General features: G+C 56.2%; 4 protein-coding genes across 4 annotated transcripts; 2 read left to right on the forward strand and 2 right to left on the reverse strand.

Annotated features, from left to right (window-relative positions):
• Positions 1 to 1,207: 1,207 nt before the first annotated feature.
• On the reverse strand, positions 1,208 to 3,082 carry BDP55DRAFT_690403 (26S proteasome subunit RPN7; the record flags this gene model as incomplete). The annotated part of the gene is made up of 4 exons (XM_060576855.1): positions 1,208 to 1,456; positions 1,519 to 2,280; positions 2,329 to 2,639; positions 2,989 to 3,082. 4 exons carry the CDS (start codon positions 3,080 to 3,082, stop codon positions 1,208 to 1,210), a joined length of 1,416 nt encoding a protein of 471 aa, XP_060435236.1.
• A 5,631-nt stretch (positions 3,083 to 8,713) lies between these two features.
• On the reverse strand, positions 8,714 to 9,142 carry BDP55DRAFT_267674 (uncharacterized protein). Its single transcript, XM_060566388.1, has one exon. It carries the CDS (start codon positions 9,010 to 9,012, stop codon positions 8,794 to 8,796), a length of 219 nt encoding a protein of 72 aa, XP_060435237.1. The 5' UTR covers positions 9,013 to 9,142; the 3' UTR covers positions 8,714 to 8,793.
• Positions 9,143 to 11,348: 2,206 nt separating this feature from the next.
• BDP55DRAFT_700934 (fungal-specific transcription factor) lies at positions 11,349 to 15,210 on the forward strand. Its single transcript, XM_060577914.1, has 5 exons — positions 11,349 to 12,012; positions 12,071 to 12,818; positions 12,868 to 13,497; positions 13,547 to 13,931; positions 13,981 to 15,210. Exons 1-5 carry the CDS (start codon positions 11,691 to 11,693, stop codon positions 14,812 to 14,814), a joined length of 2,919 nt encoding a protein of 972 aa, XP_060435238.1. The 5' UTR covers positions 11,349 to 11,690; the 3' UTR covers positions 14,815 to 15,210.
• Positions 15,211 to 17,061: 1,851 nt separating this feature from the next.
• BDP55DRAFT_267739 (putative Xaa-Pro aminopeptidase) lies at positions 17,062 to 19,443 on the forward strand. Its single transcript, XM_060566389.1, has 5 exons — positions 17,062 to 17,331; positions 17,462 to 17,538; positions 17,725 to 17,851; positions 17,911 to 19,056; positions 19,148 to 19,443. Exons 1-5 carry the CDS (start codon positions 17,279 to 17,281, stop codon positions 19,356 to 19,358), a joined length of 1,614 nt encoding a protein of 537 aa, XP_060435239.1. The 5' UTR covers positions 17,062 to 17,278; the 3' UTR covers positions 19,359 to 19,443.
• Positions 19,444 to 19,635: the final 192 nt, after the last annotated feature.

A 19,635-nucleotide genomic window follows, 5' to 3' on the forward strand; every position in this document is an offset into this window, starting at 1 on the left:
AACCATAGTTTTCATCACACCCCCCTCCCCTCCCGCCTCCACCCTCCAGGGATTTGGAGCAAGGTCTCCAAAGTACCCCCTGTCTGATGAATTGCGGTCTTTGCGTGAGAAGCGCCGCTTGGCCCTCCCCCTTCCCTTCTTTCTTCCTCGGCTGGAGCCCCATTTTGTAGACTCATCGGCTCTTATTTGCGGTACTCTCTTTTCTTTCGCCTGGAGAGTAAGGATAGACAAAAGGGGAATTATCCGTATGAGCGAACGGAAATGACAACCAGTTGCCTCGGTGGAAGAGATTGGGACCCCGGATGATCATCGCACATTCTTTTTATAAACACCTCTTGAAAAAGGTTTTGCTAGTCTGTATCTGCATCCGTACTCCGTACTTTATTATCCTTTGAGGAGGGGGACACTGGCGAAGGTAAGGTAGGCGAGGAACCGACTGGCACTGTGCAGGGAAACACTTTTGCCAAGACCCCGAGGCGATATAAGGGTCGGGTATCGTTCATAAATGCGTCGGCAGGGTAAGCTTAACTTTCTGCGTTAGGCCCGAAAAGAACAAAAACCAGTATTTGTAGGGTAGGGACTGGACCAGTAGACGACTTGGCCACAGTTCGGGCGAAAGCGCAATCAATGTGGGCTGCATAAACGATTACAATGGGCGAGAAGTTGCATTATTCCCGGTCATTCCCAAGCACACAAGCAAAGCTTTCAATCGACGGAAAACCATTTTCTCTTGACACATTCCTATGCCTGCTGCGTAAGCCTCAATCTATCAGCCCCGGGGATCCCGCGATCAACACCGCCGCCTGTTCCTTTAGCCGCTCCACCGTCCCAGCCGCTGCGTGAAGCTCCATGCCCGATCCCAGTGGCTAATGACATGCCTAGCACAAAAGTGCCATGACGTCTGAATGATCCCACGGCACAAGAGACGTGTTGGCAGGCGTACGTATGCTTTTCGTTCGAGATAACCAATGACCTGTCGCGAGACCGCCCAGTCTGCAGCTCTGCATTGGCAGTCGACCACCCGAATATTTTAGGCTTTTGCGACTACGGCGCCAAGGTGGATCACCAAAAGTGCCCCGGTTGTCACCATTCCAGTTGCAGGTCCGCGGCGTGCTGCAGCTCTCTCGCGTCCGACCCACGGACAAGGACAATCACTCGGCCGGTATCGCCGTCACCGCGCGGCGCGGCCGTCGCATCGGAGGGGCCATTAGCTCATGTTGTCGCCGCCCCCGCCGCCGGCCACTGTCGGTCGGTTGGACTGCTCAAACCAGAGCTCATCAATGCCCTGCGCACCGGCATGGGCGTTACCCTTGCGGATATTCTTGACCTCCAAATCCGCCGCAATGATGCTCATACGCCGGATCCGCTCCGTGGCGTCCCGCTCGTAGGCATCAATCGTATCGAGGACCATCCTTTGCAACGTTGCTCGGGGGTTCGGAGACACGGCGACCAACGTCTTATGGCCCGTGCGTCAGCATACCGTGCGATTTCACACGTTCGGGGGCCGCGGATACTCACCTTGTCAATTGTGTTGATGCGGGCCTGCAAAACCCCGCTCCGGATCATGGCGACGAGCTCATCAATGAGTGACTTGCCAGGAATGGCAAACGCATCTTCGAGGCTGCTCAGGGTCACGCAGGAGAAGGGGATGAAGTACTGCACTATACACTTGCTCCGGATCTGCGAGTAGAGCGTCGGGACGTGCTTCTGGAGGTAGATGTCGAGGAGGTAGTCTGCGCGATACGCCTCGAGGATGGCTAGGCACGCCGAGTACCGGCCATTCACAAAGAGCGAAATGGCCTTGCGGATGTGAGGTTCTAGCTCCAAAAACGTTCTAAAGTTTTGGTTGTCGAGGACACGAGCCTGGAGCTCCTTCCGGTCCATGGTTGCCAGAGCCAGGAGGCCACCGTACACTGCCACATCGTTGGGGCTCGCAATATTGCTGTAGTCCACTCCCTCTTTGCCGGCATCCGTCTGCAGGAAGCTTTTGGCCGCCTCGTCAAACTTTTCGAGCCCCATGAGGGCGATGCCCTGGACGATCTTGACGTAAGGTTGCAAGCCCTTTTCCTCGTCGCCGTTCTGGACACCGGTGATCTTGCTCAGATTGGCAATGACCATGGGCCACTCTCGACGCTGCAGAGTCACATTGACGAGATGCTTGCCGACGTCGATAATGTGCTTGGATGTGCTCACATCGGGGCGCATCCGGCTGTAGGCCTCGCCAGCGTTGTTAAGGTCGCCGATGCTCTCAAAATGACGGCCCAGGTCCTCGTTGCCCATCTGCCCTCAGTTAGCCTTGGGACGTGTACATGGCAAGGCTATACGGACACGAATGCTCTCCTTGATCAGGTTCATCTTGTAACCCTTCAACTCGCTCTCAAGGGCGTGCGTTTTGGCATTGTTGGCCCTATCCGTGAGCTCGATCCATGACGAGTCGAACGTGGCTTCTGGCTCTGAAGGAGCGGCGATGTGAATCAACTCAAAGACATCGCGGTAACGCTGCGTATCTTGACCCTTCTTCGTTTCGGCAACTGCAGCCTTCAGGGCGTCGACACAGAGGGGCACGCATGTCCGGCCGATGAGGAAGAGACGTTCAAAGCGGGTACGGCCTATGGCAGTGGTGAGAAGCAGTTCTCCCCCTGGAGGCGGCGGAGCCTTGGCACGCGGGCAAAAGGGGGCGGAGACGCGGGGAGGCTGAGCGCGCGTGCGGGCAGTGGCACTGCGGCAACGGCAGCAGGGCGCAGTCTACGAGAAACAAGGTTGAGACGGGCTGCGGTAGAAAACATCGTACCTGTGTAGTTCTGGATGTACAGATCTAGATCTAGCTTTGGGGTATCTGGAGAGTGACAGCAGCGTTAGCAAGGACGCGCGTCTTGGCACTGACTTCCTATTCGAGACGGATCGGATAGGTCCGTTTCGGTGTAGGGAGAGACAGCGAGGTGAGGTGAGAGAGGGAGGCGGCTCAGCTTGGACAGGACGGAGACGCACCTCTGACAATGACACCTCCCTGATCGTTCATCTGGGTGAAGAAGGTGAGCAGGGCGTTGGAATCAACGTTGGCGTTTGCGCTAGCGGCGGCCATGATGGAGATTGCGATATCGTATCAGGCGACTCGGGTTTGATGGAGCCGTGCGAGATGCGCCAAATCTCGAAATAAGTCAGCAGGGGCCTAGCAGTGAATGAAGAATATGAGGTATTAGGCGACACGGCGTATGGAGTACGGGGATGTGTGCCGGGCGGGTGAGCGAGGTGCGGTGGCCGATGTCACCGATGGCGGGTTAAAGTTGGCCTAAAAAGGGATTGGGGCTGGATGTGGTTGTGAATGGTGGAATGCGTGGATTATCGGGAATGAGGGGCTTTCTGGTCTGGCCGGCCAGGACTCTCAGGTCAGGGTCGAGGTGTTTGGACTCTTCTTTGGAGTCGTTGGGCCGTTCGTTGGACGGGGCGCCAGTGACATTTGGGGGAGAGGGGCCGGTGCCTGTTTGCAAGGTACCAGGCCGGAAGGGAAGCTCGTGGAAAGTGAAAGGGCTCTCAACTCACCAGCTCGTGGAACTTGCCGCTTTCTGTAGTGTGACTGGGGGGGGGGCCTCGCCTGGCAGCTGTACTCTGCAGAGATGAGAGGGATTTAAAAGGCCCAGTCGTATCGTGTCGCACTACGGCGTATCTGTGTGCGCGGGCTCTACTTTGGGAGAGTGCGATGGGCAAGGCTGTCCGAGATGGTTGATGCCGGGTTGAGTGGTGTATGGAGGAGGGAGAGGAACGATGAGAGCTCTCTGACAAACAGTAGGACGTCAACGGTCTGTAGCAAATGAGCGGCAGAGATGTTGAGGTACGTTAGTGGTGATGACCTGGTCGCTTTTTGCGGGGTAACTGAATAAAGAGTTGGAGGTACCTTGGCGGGTCTGTTCAGCTCAGTATGTACTCACCCAGATGCCAGGGCAGGTGCAATTTGATCAAACAGTTCGTGTCGAGGTACCCCGTTCAAAATATTGTGCAACTGCAATGTGAAGGAGCAGGCAGCAGCGAAAGAGGGATCAAAATTAGAACATGCCCAAAAATGACAATGGCGATCGTGCCGAACTGATGCCCAGATGATTGGTAGATGCCAGCCAGATACGGCAGTCGGTCGATCACTGGGATTAAGGGACAAAGTCTTGGCGATAAACTGTCCGTAAATGGAGCTCTACCTTTTGCTTCGTACGGAGTACAGAAGTATCTGTACAAAGTACGGTTGGTCTATCGAACTGGCCGGGGACTGATTCCGTGACTTGCGTGAATACCTTACCTGGCGTTTGATATCCCTGTGAGAATAATGAGAGTGATTGTGATGGGGCCGGGGAACAGTTGTAAGATTTGCTCGAGTCCACCGAGACGACAGAGTAGAAACCTTTAGCCTCTCACCCGAAGCATCTCGCTATCTAGACAGTCCACATGGGGAAATGTAGTTGGTCTCTCACTTCAACTGCATGCCGTATCCGTACCTGTTCGCTCAAGGAAGCGGCACCCGCACCCTGCGCTCCGTTCGCCCCCTGGGCCCGCTGGTGCACTGATTCGTTTGATGACCGAGCTTGAAAAGGGTTGATTGATGGGGAGCAGATGCTGATGCGCCAGCAACGCAGCATTGGGATTGGACCAGCTCGTTCGAGATTCCTACCTCAACAAGGGCCAGGGCAGGCCACCAGCATCGTGGCCGGGACTCGGAGCAGAATCCAAATCGAAAGCGCCTCAGCAACCTGCAGACGGGCTGCAGGCAAGGCATGCCAGTGTGCCGCACCACACCTGAGCCACGAGCTAGGAGGTGTGCTCGGTAAGGTCAACACCAGTACGTACCCATAGTGACAGATACAGGGGTCGGTAGTTGGCCGAGGGTCTGTTCCAAGAGGACGGGGGGACACTTGGGACGTCGAGCTGTGTTGTGCTTCTGCGGCTTGCGGCTGGCTGCTTGCTGTAGGCGATGCGCTGCAGGCTGCTCTTGTAGAAGATGCCGTACGTGGACAGGTTCCGTTGCTTGAGATGGATGCCGTTGATCTCGAGTCATCCACGCTCGGTTTCCGGTGAAGAGATGGGCTTCATCTTGACTAGCCTGCGCTGATGGGCCTCAAATTGCAAACGATCCCTGCATGGCAGCTGCATGGCAGTCTCAGATTCAGCTCGAGTTTCCAGTGTATGATTGTATAGACGACAGCCCTGGTTTGACGAGAGTGTCTGGCGTCTAAAGGTTGTGCCATCGGGGCAATTCTGGACTCTCTGTGTCTCTATAATTGAGAGGGGGAAAAAAGATAGAGTGTAATGGCCAGGTTCGGGCCCAAGGTTCAAGCTGGGATTAGTAGGGCCGGAGCAAGGTCAGGGTCCTGGAGGAATAGGATTAAGTGTGGGAGTGCGTCCTTGGGTGCTCGGCCTTGGGCCTGTCATGTTATGGATAATGGGCTCTATCATGGCGGATCAAGGGCCGGGACGGTTGCGAAGAGAAGCAAGCAGAGGTACGAAAAAAAGAAAGAAAAAAAAGTTGGGTTGAAAGTGTAAGAGCAAAAGTGCCATGTGAGTCGAGAGTCATGAGGGGATCCATAACGAGGCCCAGCGACATTGGACGTTTTGGTGGATGTTGGATTGCCCGCGTCTGTGTCAGGAACGCCTGCTCGGGAGATTCCATGATTATCCCAAGAAGTGGGCGCTCTTGCTATTGTCGCGTCACTCGCCGGTGGGCCGAGTTGTAACTTGTGAGCACTGAGCACTGAGCAAAGGTATCCGTAGCGTTGCGGTCGGGTCGGGTGGCCCCTGCGCAGGTACTCTGATGTGTGTGCCCGCCTATCCGTACCAGTCTTGATACCTTGGCTTAAGGTAGCCTGGACTGACTGAGATGACGATTCCGATACATCAGACACGAGACAGGTTAAGGATATGAGCTGGCGGCAGTGAAGCAGACGAGTCGGATCCAAAAGATGAGTGGCTCTCTCTCTGATACGATGGTGCTAGCCAGACCTTGGGACGAGGACGGGGTGACTGCCCATGGTCTGTGTCTGTTGATGGACCTGATGTTAGGTTGCTTGCCATTGCGGCTTACCATGTGGGTTGAGGTGAGGTGAGGTGCAGGTGAAAGATACGTACCTTGGCGAATTGTAGCGACACCAGACTGGGAAAGTCTGGTCTACATACACCGGCGCTGCCACCTTCCCCCCAGTCTCGTCCTGAGATGGGTGTTGTGTGTGTGTGTGTGTGTGTGTGTGTGTGTGTGTGTGTGTGTGTGTGCCTTCCCTCTGTGGTGCTCGCTCGCACTGTGACTTGTCCATACAGTGCGCCCCATAATAAGCCCGACTTCTCGTCTCCTAGTGGCCAGCACATGCATTGAATGGTCTTTCCTCTCTCTCTCTTTCTTGCACGAAATTTTGCGGAAATAACGAGGGCGGGCGAACCGCAGAGGGCGCGCGCGCGAGGGGAAGAAAGGTAACGTGGCCGTTTCCTTGATTTTTGTCAGGCCAATGCCAATCCGTTCACTCCCTGGGGGCGTGTAATGTAAGTTCCATTGCCAGAGAGAGAAAGAAAAAAAAAGGGGGGTCAGCCAAGTGCCTGCTGTATCTGCGTGTGTGGTGAGTCGGCGACCAACCGAGGGCGTCTTGGGCCAGTTTTGCAAGCAAAAAAACCGCGAGAAAAACGCTGGCAATTGGCAGTATCTAGATCTGTTTAATATCCATAAGAGGCTCTCTGATATTCGATGCATGTTGTCAAGACAAGCGCAAGCGCGAAGGGGCGGGGTGGAAGTCTTGGCAAACGAAGGAAATCGAGCGTGCCAAGACTTTTGAGACCCAGGAAGCTCTTGCCTCCTCTCCCGATTCCCTGATGTGCCGCCCTTGCACCGTCTTTACCGTCTGTACGTAGTACCATCCTCCTCCCCCCCCCGCTCTTGGGCTGACGCGTTTTGGTGGGAGTGGGAGTGGACGAGTGGTCCGTCACTTCTTTTTTTCTCTCTCTTTTGGCTGGGCAGCTTCCACATGCCCGCACCCGCGGACCACCTCCTTCCAGCCCCGTCAGCCCAGCGAGTTGTGTGCCCGCAGCCCAGGTGAGATGCGGTGTCGAGGTGTGGCACCGTGGTTCCTCGTTCATCCCCCTCCCCCTCCTCCACTCCCCCCCTCCCCCAAGCGCCCCCCCAGGGACTCTGCTGGTCTCCCACCAAAAACCACGCCAATCTGAGAGCAGCTCACCCGCGAAAAGAGAAAATTCGTCGTCAAAATACACCACAGACACGTCCCCAATGACGGATGCCAAGACTTCAGAACCTCATCGTTCCCTCAGCCCTGGGCCCTGTTCCTCTGTAGGGCGGTCCATTTTGACGACGTCCCGTCCGCCATGCGACGGCAATCCACAAACGAAGCCCTTTTCGAATATTCCATGCGTATTCCATCCCACCGGTCTGCATTCGCTTCGGCCTTAAGGGGGGGGGCCTCAAGTTGGATCAAATCTTGCGATACCGCGCCATATGCTCGCAACTAACAAGACGTACGGAGCAACCGCAAGAAAGCCAAGAGTCGCCGAGGGCACCATGGACAGCAAGGGGAGGGGGGGAGGGGAATCAACCCCCAAAAAATTGCTGGCGATAAACCCTCGGTGTTCCAAGAGGGGCGTGAGCCATGTGCCCACACAAACACAAGCCAGACCAGTTGCTTCATGACACTCGTCCAAAGAGCCGTCGGTCAAGACCGTCTACTCGCCTTCGCCGCCGTTGTGGTCGTCGTCGTCTTCTTTTCTTGGCCCTTGGCAAGCCCCTCCAAGACTCCCAGCAACGTGCTCGTTTTTCTTTCCGCCGCCCCCCTGCTTCGCTTCTACATTACACGCCTCGACAGCGGTGGCCTACGTTGTGTCGTACACAACACATATCGCGGCATCGCCCTGCTCTGTCCCCCCCCCCCCTCTCTCTCTCCACCATCGCGATGCAAACACAAACGAGGCATTGGACCCTCGATCCCGACCTCGGGAAGATTGCGGCGTGCTGTTCGGGTTACGAGTGGAGACCGAAGGAGGGGCACTAGTCGCAGATGAAAAGGCAATCGCAGATTGATGCTGTCGTCGAACTATGGAGGACATGACTGGGCCACTCGCCCAAAGTGACAGTACTCCGTTGGCCATACCGCCGCCATTCTCATGCGATGCATGGGATGGACAAAAGGCTCGAAGCTCACGGGTGACGGGGCGGCGGGCTCGCTAGCAGATCCACGGACGGTTTGAGCCAGCAGGCTCTGCCCTTACATGTTGGAAACCGAACCTGCGTGCCAGTGCCTGCTTGGAAGCGTCCTCCGCCAACTCGCGGGACCGACTGTTTCGATGAGCCTTAGCACTAACAAACTCCCAGGTGTAGGGGTTGGCGGTTGGTGACAACTCGGGCTGCTCTCAAACCACCTCTGGCTTTTTTTCTCGTGCTTCTTTTTTTTTCTTCCCCTTTACGATCATTGGACTGAACTACCTAGATGCAGTTATGCCCGCAGTGCATAAGGGGGGTCCTCCCAGTCGAAGCTCAAACGGGGGTCTCCTGGGAAGCGCCTCCGAACCAATAGTATCCCGCGTGTTCCGTCAACTAAGAACCCGGGCCTGGCGTGTGAGTTCAATAAGTCAGCGTTGACTGAGATGAGAGCCTGACTTTTCATTTCACCCCCGTTCCAGCCACTGACCCTTAGGAAAAGGAACAAAAAAAAAGAGGCAATTGAAAGTGGTCTACCGAGTATCGACTGGTACCTATGGCAAGACAAAGCGCCCTTGTCCCAAGTCCCAAGCAGCTACGAAGAGTCCTTGGTCTACGCTGTCGGGTCACGACGGGCACGACGGGCACGTAACGGCGGCAGGTGGTGGACCATCAGATTTGGAGGCTGGAAGCGATGGATCTACCGGACGAGGCCGGGCGGGATGATTCATTCCGTGGCGGTCTGCAATTGCGGTACGGGACCGAATGGCACGGAATTCCAAGCCAACGGTTGGCCTTGAGCAAGATTTGAAGACAACAAAGATACACAAAGGGTAAAAAGGCATACGTACCCCCGGTTCCACCCTGCATCCAAACGCATGCACGAACGCCGCTGGCGCCGCATTTTTTTTTCCCCCATCTTCCCCTATGAACGGAGACACAGTATTCCATCCCCTCTTCAAGTATTGCGCATACCAAGACTCCAACACCAACTATTCCGGTACACTACGCAAAGCATGCATGGCCTTGCGAGTTGCAACTTGACTGACATATAGATTCTATGCAGTAGTACCATCGGCTCGACCAAGTGGAAACTGGCCCGTTTTCACGTCCCTCTCATCGGTTCCAGATGCATCTCCATCTGAGCATGAAAAAACTGGGCTACATTCCATTCCCGAAGGAACTCCGCCCTTTTTCTTTTCAATTCCTCTTTTGAGCAAATCAACCGGGGCCGGGTAGGGACTCGACTCGCTCGCCCGTCCCGTATACTATCCATCGACCATTGCACATATTTCTGATTACTCGCCGACTGGAGACACTTGCGCATACTCGCTGCTCGCAGAGTGGTCTTCCCGCGCGGGACGAAGTACAGACGGTAGAGCATTCTCAGAGGCAATTCTCACGCGTACTTTGTCGCCGCAACCCTCTATTCACAACACAACCAGAAGCCCAGCACCTAGTCCCGTTCGAAGTCTCTTGCGAAAGAACCCTTTCCCTTCTGATTACAAGATGGTGCGCACCGGATACCACTCACTAGTGACCTGGCCTCTTTTAACTCAAGATTGCCTAGCTCGAGTTGCTTAAGATAGAAGCCCCCAGCTAACTCCGATCTCGTCATTGTGCTGTCCACTAGAACGGGCGCTTTTAACACGGGAACAAGCGTGGCCCTTGGAACGCGGAGCTCAAGTCACCACCGATCCCGACAAGAAGCGAGAGTCGAGACTGACAGTTTACTGCGGAATTTACTGCCCAGTTGTTCAGATCATTGTCACTGCCTCGACTGCCCACTGAGTGAGCAAGGGCTATCAGCAGAGGTCAAAGTCAAATGTCAAAAGTCAAAAGTCGCAGTCGCAGTCGCAGTCGCAGCTGCGGCATGCAGGCAAGGCAGCCGCCAACCTCACAACCCTGAGCTCCTTCTTCGTCCGTTTTGTTTCGTCTTGGCTTTCCGCACATTTGCTGCAGCATACTCGTTCCTCCCACTCCTCCCAGCGGAAAGGTACATGTGGACAAAGAGCAACCACAGCATCTCTTACACGCTCTGTCGTCTGTTCACTCACATACTCATTGTGTAGGTACTCTGTGGGAGGCAATGGATTCCATTCAGCACAAGGAACCTCCCGCGGAGTTGCTCTGCCCATCTACAACTCTCACTGCTTGTCACCAGACGGTAGACCCAAAATGACTGCCGTCCATCCATCTCTCTCTCGCTCACCGTGTCGACCGAGCTTCCACCATCATACTGTACTTTGTACCTCCCATGATCCATCTTCCCTGCAAATACGCCCCCCCCTCCCGGTCCCCCGTCGGCGGGCCCTCTCTTGGTCCAGTTCCCAGTCTCTCCAAGTCTTGTCCCTCTGATGCTTCCGCCCACCCCTAGTAAGGCCCCAAGCCGTCCCAAGCCATACTGTTGCGAACTTACTGTTGTTGCTGTTGCTGCTGCTGCTGCTTCTGGCAGTTGTGCTGCTCTCCTTGTTCTTCTGCTCGCCTTACCTGTTATCATCTTGACTTATTGGTCTACTTGGTCTGCCTTATGGCTGCCCCTGTTCATGGTCCAAGTCCATGTACATGCCTCTCTTTCTTGAGTCTTTCCCCTCTCCCCTCGGCCTCCACCACCAACACCTCACCCTCGTACCGATCCCTATCGCCTTTTCGTCCTAGCTTCCCCATCCCCCTTTGCGACGGTTTCGTATTGTCTCCGTTCCCTCTCTTGTCGACCCTATCCGCGACCTTTACTTGGTGACCTAGAGACACCCCCTCCTCTACGAAGAAGAAGCACCACCACCATCCATCCACCATCCATCCAGCACCATCACAACCAGGGGCCTACCCGCTGCCCGCCAGATCGTGTCCACGTCCTGCGTCCTGCCCCGTGTGTCGAATACGTATCTTTGTACCATGGTAAGGCATTCGACCGCGCTACTGGGACTGCGGGACTGCACCGTGCGGGACCATATTCCCCATACCCTCGAGTCGTGTACTCTGCTGTCTCAACCAACCCCGGCCGAGACGCTACCTACCCGCTACGTAATCCATCCTCTTCCTCGCGCTCAGCTTTCCGCGCGACTTACACACACCTGCCCTGGCCTCACTCTTCGCTGCACCGCTGCTTCGTACCGCACCCTGCTCGGCCTTAAACAAGGGCCCTTCCACCCCCCCAGCTGCGGCCTGCCCAGACGAGCCCAGCAAAGAGGCAAAAGATCCCCCGGCTCCTCTCTGGTCTTCCCGTTTTTGTTTAAACTTATCTTCCTTCTGTCCCCCGCGAAGTCTTGGCGCACGTTTCGTTCTTCTCATGTTCAAGACTTGATCAGTCCGAAAGCCGTTCCTAGCGATTGGGTTGGCTTATCGGACCACGACCCTTGTACTATCAAACATGCAAAGAGCTCGTCCTCCATACCTGCACTTACACCGAGAACCGGGTGCTCACCACCACCACAACCGTCACCACCACCACCTATATTAAACAAATTGTCAGCTTCCTGAAGCTTACCCCAGGACAGCTCCAACGGGCGAGTCGACTCCCAAAATGAGCCCTCCGTCTCAGCCTGCCAAGGCCACCACCAACAACAACAGCAACAACTCACCTCCAGACTCCCACGCTTCTGGCAACATGTCGGACGACGAATCCGCAGCTCCTTCTGCCAATGGCTGGCCAGTCAAGGAGCCGCCTTCTCCGAGTGGAAGTGCCCATTCTGGCTCAGACATGGACGAAAAGCCCGGCGAAGCTGGATCCAACGCCCCCGTGCAGAAGCGTCGCCGTGTTACCAGAGCGTGCGACGAGTGTAGGCGCAAGAAAATCAAGTGCGATGGCAAGCAGCCTTGCACCCATTGCTCAGTTTATAGCTATGGTGAGCCCTCCCCCCCCCCTGATTCCATTGCCTTGGTGCAAAAGACTGATTTTCGCAGAATGCACATATGACAAGCCCTCCAATCGGCGGAGAAACCCTGCGCCCCAGTACATCGAGGCATTAGAGAGCCGCTTGCAGCGCGCGGAGACTCTCCTGCGCAAATTTATTCCAGACGTCGACTTGGCTGACCCAACACTGGATCCGGCCGTCCAGCAAGAATTCCGCAACAGAGAGCACAGCAGAATCCAGAGTGCCAAGCTCAGGCACGACCCTTTTGTAGCCCCAGAGAAGGAGGACCCCCAGCTTCTGTCCATGATCGAGTCCATTGGCCAGCTGGACCTCGACGACAAGGGCGGCTGGGACTTTCACGGCGTATCGTCCGGTGCCGTCTTCTTGCGGCGCATGAAGGAGAACTTTCGAGGCATGATGGGCCCCGTCACAAAGGTGCCTTTCCTCCCACGGCCAGACAGACCTGCGGGCCTCATCAACCTGGACTCGCCAGCCTCTGCAGCCAGCTCCCCGTTCGACTCGACAATGTCCACCGCCCCGGAGCTTCCTCCGAAGGACGTGGCCAAGAGCCTCTGCTACCTTTCGCTCAACTGCGCGACGTGCCTGATCCGCATCGTCCACGTACCGACCTTTAACAAAATGTTTGAACGAATCTACGAGAAGCCATATGATAACTACACCAAGGAGGAACACAAGTTCCTGGGCCTCCTCTACGCCGTCATGGCCCTGGGGTGCATGTACAGAAATCTGGACGAGAATGCGCCCCCCGTGGCCTACAAGGAATCCGTCGAAGAAGGGTATGAACCTCGGAAAAGCTTGTCATGGACAGAACTAACACCCCCGCAGAATGAAGTACTACGATACCGCGAGGCGCATCTTGCAAGACATTACAGAGTGCCGAGACCTGACCTCGCTGCAAGCCCTTCTCTTTATGATTCTTTTCCTGCAAGCCACCTCGAACCTGAGCGGGTGCTACGCGTTTGTTGGAATCGCTCTGCGGTCGGCCCTGCGCATAGGTCTGCACAGATATTTGAAGCATGAGAAGATTTCCATCATTGAGCAGGAGGTGCGGAAGCGTGTATTCTGGGTCATTCGGCAGATGGATATCTACGTCTCGGCTATGCTCGGGTTCCCGCTGATGCTCAACGCGGACGATATTGACCAGCCGTACCCCAGCGAGATTGACGACGAGTACATTACAAACGACGGCATCCTGACGCCACCGCCGGGCACGTTTTCCTTCTTTGAGGCGTTCAACGCCCACACCCGTCTGATGGAGATCTTGGCCAAGATCCTCAAGTTCGTCTATCCCTTGAAAGGACTTGGCCAAAGCGTAATGAAGGGCGACAAGCCGGGAGCGACGTACCTCATCAGCTACGCCAACATTAAAAGGATCGAGGCCGAGTTGCAAGAGTGGTACGAGGTCCTGCCTGCGCAGTGGAGGCCGAGGCCAGACGGCCCCGTGGAGGTTATTCGGTGGGTTGCCTGACACCAGACTCGTGTCCATCAAAGCTAACATGTCTAGGGTGCGCCATTTGCTGCGATTCGCCTACGCACACGTCCAACTGGTTCTCTACCGCCCATTCCTGCACTACGTTTCTCCTCGCCTCAGCATGGGCAAGAACATTGACGAGCTCTCGTACGCTTGCGCCGCAGCCTGCATCAGCGTGTCGCGCAACATTGTGCACATTGGCATTGAGATCCGCAAGCAAAACGTGTTGGCCGGTCCGTACTGGTTTATGCTGTTTACCGAATTCTTTGCCATCCTTTCCCTAGTCTTTTACTCGATTGAGAATCCGGAAAAGATTGGATCGGCAGAGGTACTGGAAGATGCCATTGCAGGAAGAGACATGGTCTCGAAGCTGCAGTCCAAGAGCCAGGCCGCCGACAGGGTCACAGAGGCCCTCAATGTAAGTTTTTTTTTCGAAGTACAAAGTCAGCGCGTACTAACCAGAGTAGGTTCTATTTGAACAACTACCGGAGAGACTCCAGGAGGCCAAGTCCAGGCCAATCCCTACCAAGAAGCGATCGGCACCTGGGCAAAAGGCCAGCTCGATGCCGATTCACGGGCATCCGGCCCTGCAACCGGGCATGGGCCAGCGCCGATCCGAGGAACTAAGTCGACCGTCGAGCGTGGTTATGGCCCACGGAAGGATGGCGCAGGTACCGCTTCGTGCGTCTTTTGACGGCGTGCCCATCTCCGAGGCAGGATACCAGGACCCGTCCCTCGCGAGCAACATCCAGGACCTCCTCGGCATGGACATGTCATCACGGGCGACGCCAGACTCGGTGAGCACGTCGGCCAGCTCAACACAGCGTCCGCCACAAGGGTTCCCTCCACCGCACAACATGAACCATATCAGCAAACTCGACTCGCTTATGTTCCCGTCGGAGGATCCCTTCGCCTACCCCAATCAACCGATGATGGAACTGGGATACCAAAAGCCCGGGACAAACAACGTCAGCGGCCCGCAGGAGACGTTTATGATGCCCGGCGCATTCGACGACATTGACACTCAGCTCCTCGGCCAGTCTCCCGCGTACTATCTTCAAGGACAGAGCCAGCAGCAGCAGCAGCAGCAGCATTCACACCACCAGTCTAGCTACGACCTATCGAGCATGTACCAACAGCACTCGGGCTACTCTGGGATACCGGACGCGGCTCGGATCGAACAGGCACGACGAGCGCACATGCAGCAGCGGCCTGCGGAGCTCGAGAGGATGCTCGCAGAGACTGGCTACCAAGGCAACTGGGCAGGCATGCTCGGCAGGAACGGATTTCAGGGCCTATAGGCAACCATTTCGCTTCAAGTGATACCCAGCATTTATTTGGAGCCCTGCTAGTTCAGGGTGCGATTTATTTTGGGCGGGGATATTTTAAAGAAAGACGTTTTTTTTCTTTCACAAGAGGAAAAGGAGACACACGACCGTATCGATCTAGGCGTTCCGGTCATACTTGATATGGATTTGATCAAGTTTGCATGGCATCATCATCAAGGGATGTCTGGATTGGTCAAGAGGCTCACACGAGCCTTGGGGTTTTGGGATTCAGGGTGGCCAAAGAGACAGCCCCCGCGAGGCATACACGCAGGAGAGAGCGTGTAGGCATAGACACACACACACAGCAGTTATATGTAGTTGTCATTACAGCTAGCATACGTTACAATGGGACATGGAATTACCAAGACGGGGTTGCAGATGTGGTGACAATGTGTGGGGTACGGGATAAACGAATGAACAAAAGTGCGACTCACACCCTGAAGACCAGGGACCTGCCCGAGAATGTGAGTACGGCAAATAAGTACACCCACTTGCGACACAAACGGCCCCCGAGGGTGCAGCCGCGAAGCCGTCATTGAATGGAGTGCAGGGCATTGCAGCTACATCTGCATTGCAGGCCGAGGAGGGTATGGAGGTTTGTGTGGCCGTATCCGTAAGGCATGGCGCGATGGACGGCGGTGCGGGGCGCCGGCGGCGTTGCGGCGTAAGCTCCCCCAAGCCGAGCTACCTATTCCAGGACGGCAAAGGTGAGGCTGTTAGGTATTCCGCGCAAAGTAGGTACCCCCCTCCACCTTGATCCGGTTGGAGGATCCAAGGGGGGGTGTGATGTGAATGACGGGGCTGATGCGAGAGACAGTCTTTTTTTTTTTTTTTCCTTTCCCGTTTTGCTTTGGAACGAATTCGATATCCAATAGGTTGGATTGGTAAACGAAAGAACTGGAATTGATTGACGAGATGGTATGCTATCTAATCCGTATGAGGTGAGATATGTTTGCGTGGTTGTGAGAATGACGACGGTGAGGTGGGCACATACAGTATAATCCCGACTGGCACGGTAGACTGGCTGGACTGGGGATCATGAAGGGGAGCCGTTCGGTGGTATCCATACGGAGTACATTTCGCCGTTGGGGTCGATGTTCTGGTGGTGGAGACATACGGATGAACTGTGTAAGGAAATGGAAGCAGGGGGTTCGAACTTTGGGGGATGATGACCCAGGGGCCTTGGGGGCTGTCAGCAGAAACCTAGCCGAATGAGGTCTTTTCTGCGAGGTGATTGGATAGCGGGCTTTTTCTCTTGTTCTTCCACAGCCTCTACACAGTAGAATCTCGACGGGAGGCATTCAAGAGGAACATAATAATGCCTAGGTACTCCGTAGTGTCCAGTGCTCTCTCCACATTGTAGGCGACGGAGACGCTAGAAGCGAACAGGGCTTAGGATCGTGGTCCATGTCTGGGATATCTCCGCTAAATCCTTATCAAGAGTCTCACTGCGGGGCGCCTTTTTCCTTACCGCTGGGGGCATGAGGAACCGCTGGTCTTGCATCTCGCCTAGGTACCTCACAGGCTTCCACACCTTTGCCGAATCGGCACCGAATGGGGTCTGTATCCGTACACGGTACGACAATAGGTAGTCGGGCGTAGGCTCTCCTGGCTCCATTCCCCAAGACAGTGCGCCCAAACAAAGGCAGCATTTCATCGCTCGCGCAGCGAAGGGGAAACGCGGGACTAGTTAGCTAACTAGCTTCGCCCGCCCTATCATGAGATAACCGTTTGTCAGGTCCGCTTCCCCCCTCTTTACCCGACAGATCCAGTCCTTCCGCCCTGCGGTGACCCGAGAGTTGTCATAAGCCTTTACCTTCGGAGCCACCGAAGCAAGCGGAGCCTCTTTGCGCTAGACAGGACGAAGCCCGGCCACCGGACGTTGGAACCTCTCTCCTCCTCCTCATACTCACACTCACCACCCACCTCTTGTCCCGCCTTTGCAGAAGTCTACCCCCGTTTCTCCAAAGGTCCAACCACACAATCATTGGCATTTCGCGCATTCGGAACCCAAAGGTACCTGCGAACTACTCCGTACTGGCCCATTTCTCTGGGTTCTGGATCGGGGAAAACAAAAAAACCTTGGCCTACGGTGCCCCTGTCACCAAGAACCCGCCACGCCACGCAAGCGCCACCCCCATTTCGAGCCACAGTTTTCTCCAATTGGCGTGTTCCCGTAATCCGTGCGTTTCTTAGCCGCAGAACGACATACCATCGGAACTGACCTTACCTTACACACTTGCGTTGCCAAAAAGGTACCCGGTTTGTTTGTTCAAGATCCCAAATCGACGACAGAAGACACAAGACCATACTGCGAGGCAACGTCAGACCGCTTCCCCTCGCCGCCCCTCCCCCCTTTCGAGTATTGACAGCACTGGACAATAACACCGCCCACACATCCCCGGGAACCACCACCCCCTCTCAACGTGACCGAACCATGGAGAGCGCCATTGATCACGATGTAGTTGTGGTGGACGAGTTTGATGCTCTGTAAGTGGAGTCGCATTGCGCGTCAGCGCTCTCTTCCTTGGGGCTCTATTCCGGACGGGCGTGCCCCCGTATTCTATCTTGGTCTCCCATTGTTCACTTCTGGCTGACCGGTGTTTCGCCGCAACTAAAGGTCCATTGAAGTTAAGACGTCGGCTGAGCCGGTTGAGTCGGTTGTGTCGGTTGCGCCTATCCCGACCAAGTTTCCCGGTACGCCTCTGCGCTGTATCCCCCTTTCACGCACTGTTCTGCCAGGTCACGGTGACAAGCGTCGCTGGGACCTTGACAGACCTGGATAGTGTCGCCTCTCGTATGGAGTCTAGTCATCCATCTGTTTGTCACTGTCATGGGCGTGCTGTCCGTGTTGTCGATGGGGGATGCTGACCTTGTGAAAAGCCAAACTCCACGCCCGCAAGGTCGCCGCGGAGCTCAACGCCAGCGATGGCCTCGTTTTCCTGCCCGGTGAGCCGAGCCGCAGCTACGAGGACTCGGACATGGGTCCTGCCTTCCGACAGCGGCGATAGTACGTCCCTTCCCCTTGAAGGTCTATCCCCTGAACGACTGGTACTGACACGCGAATAGCTTCTACTACCTGAGCGGCGCCAACTTTGCCGACTGCGCCGTGACCTACGAGCTCGCGTCGGACCGCCTGATCCTCTGGATCCCCTACGTCGAGCCGCGCCAGGTTCTCTGGTTCGGCTCCATGCCGGGTATCGCCGAGTGCCTCAAGCAGCTCGACGTCGACGACGTGCGCTACACGACGCAGCTGAGCAAGTTCCTGTACCGGCACCTCACCCCCGGCTCGACGCTCTACGTCCTCCACGCCGACCAGGTGCCGCCGCTGTTGCACGGCGACCTGCTGCAGACGGCCGCCGAGGTGCGCGTCGACACGACCTCGCTCCAGCCGGCCGCCGACCAGGCCCGCGTCGTCAAGACGGAGTACGAGGTCGCCATGATCCGCAAAGCCGCGGCAGTGTCGGCGGCGGCGCACCGCAAAGTCGCCGAGAGGCTGCTGAAGCTGGGCAACGAGAGCGAAATCGAGGCCATCTTCCAGGCGTGGTGCACCACCGAGGGCGCGCGGGAGCAGTCGTACGCCATCATCGCCGGCAGCGGCAAGAACGCGAGCACGCTGCACTACGACGCCAACGACGAGCCGCTCGAGGGCCGTGAGGTCGTCGTCTTCGACGCCGGGTGCGAGTGGCACTGCTACGCGAGCGACATCACCCGCACGCTGCCCATTTCGGGACGCTTCTCGGACGAGAGCCGGGCCGTGTACGACGTCGTGGCAAGGATGCAGGACGAGTGCATTGCGCGGATCCGGCCGGGGACGCTGTTTTTCGACTTGCACGTCCACGCGAGCCGGGTCGCGCAGGAAGGGTTGCTGAAGCTGGGCGTGCTCAGGGGGGATCCGGCCGAGGTGTGGGACGCGGGCACCGTCGCGGCGTTTTTCCCGCACGGGCTGGGACACCACGTCGGGCTGGAGGTGCACGACGTCTCTGGGCGGGAGAGGCTGCTGCTGCTGCTGAATAAGGGGACGGGCGGGCGCGTCGGGAAGAGGGAGGTCATCACGCCCGAGATGATGAGTGCCATGGCGCAGGCGGGCGTCGGTGCCGGTGCCGGTGTTGGCGGGGTGGGTGGTGGTGGTGCTGCTGCTGCTTCGGTGCCGCCGCCGTACCGGGGCCGGCAGTACCTGCGCAAGAACATGATTGTGACGGTGGAGCCCGGCATGTGAGTTATTTTTTTATTTTTTTTTGCCCTTGCATCGACAGAAGTGACTTGACATTAGGGACCTTTGCTGACGAAAGTAAACGAAAAATAGCTACTTTTGCAGAGAGTATATCGAGGGCTACTTCCTCAGCAACCCCCGTCACGCGCGCTTCATCAACAAGACGGTGTTGGAGCGGTACTACCGCGTCGGCGGCGTGCGCATCGAGGACGACATTCTGGTCACGGATGACGGGTACGAGAATTTGTCTACGGGGGCGCCCAAGGGGGAGGAGCTGTTGCGGGTGATTAATGGCAAGGCGTAGTACATGTCTTGGCCGGGGATGATGACGATGCCGATGAAGATCAGTTTGGGATTAATTGATTTGCTGGGAGCGTGGATAGTTTATTCTTGTAGATTGGTACTGTATATACGTGGGGTTTGTCCGTGTACTTGGTGCGGTGTTGTTTGTGGCTACTGGCAATGATGGTGTGATGAGCATGAGTTCGTGGGTTCGCGGCTTAATAAAGGTCTCACGAAGTGTAACTGGTTGTCGTAAGAAGGACTTCTTATATTCCTCCTCGGGAGCCAGAGCTCGTTCG

Source organism: Colletotrichum godetiae (assembly GCF_030913485.1).
Source record: "Colletotrichum godetiae strain CBS 193.32 chromosome Unknown BDP55scaffold_4, whole genome shotgun sequence".
Lineage (NCBI taxonomy): Eukaryota > Fungi > Ascomycota > Sordariomycetes > Glomerellales > Glomerellaceae > Colletotrichum > Colletotrichum godetiae.

Bases quoted from the DNA above. Each gene is read 5' to 3' on its own strand.
- BDP55DRAFT_267674 (XM_060566388.1), bottom strand. From the start codon at position 9,012: ATGCCTTTTTACCCTTTGTGTATCTTTGTTGTCTTCAAATCTTGCTCA.
- BDP55DRAFT_700934 (XM_060577914.1), top strand. From the start codon at position 11,691: ATGAGCCCTCCGTCTCAGCCTGCCAAGGCCACCACCAACAACAACAGC. The intron at 12,013-12,070 runs GTGAGCCCTCCC...TGATTTTCGCAG, and splicing joins TTGCTCAGTTTATAGCTATG to AATGCACATATGACAAGCCC. The intron at 13,498-13,546 runs GTGGGTTGCCTG...TAACATGTCTAG, and splicing joins GGCCCCGTGGAGGTTATTCG to GGTGCGCCATTTGCTGCGAT.
- BDP55DRAFT_267739 (XM_060566389.1), top strand. From the start codon at position 17,279: ATGGAGAGCGCCATTGATCACGATGTAGTTGTGGTGGACGAGTTTGAT. The intron at 17,332-17,461 runs GTAAGTGGAGTC...CCGCAACTAAAG, and splicing joins GTGGACGAGTTTGATGCTCT to GTCCATTGAAGTTAAGACGT. The intron at 17,539-17,724 runs GTACGCCTCTGC...CCTTGTGAAAAG, and splicing joins TATCCCGACCAAGTTTCCCG to CCAAACTCCACGCCCGCAAG.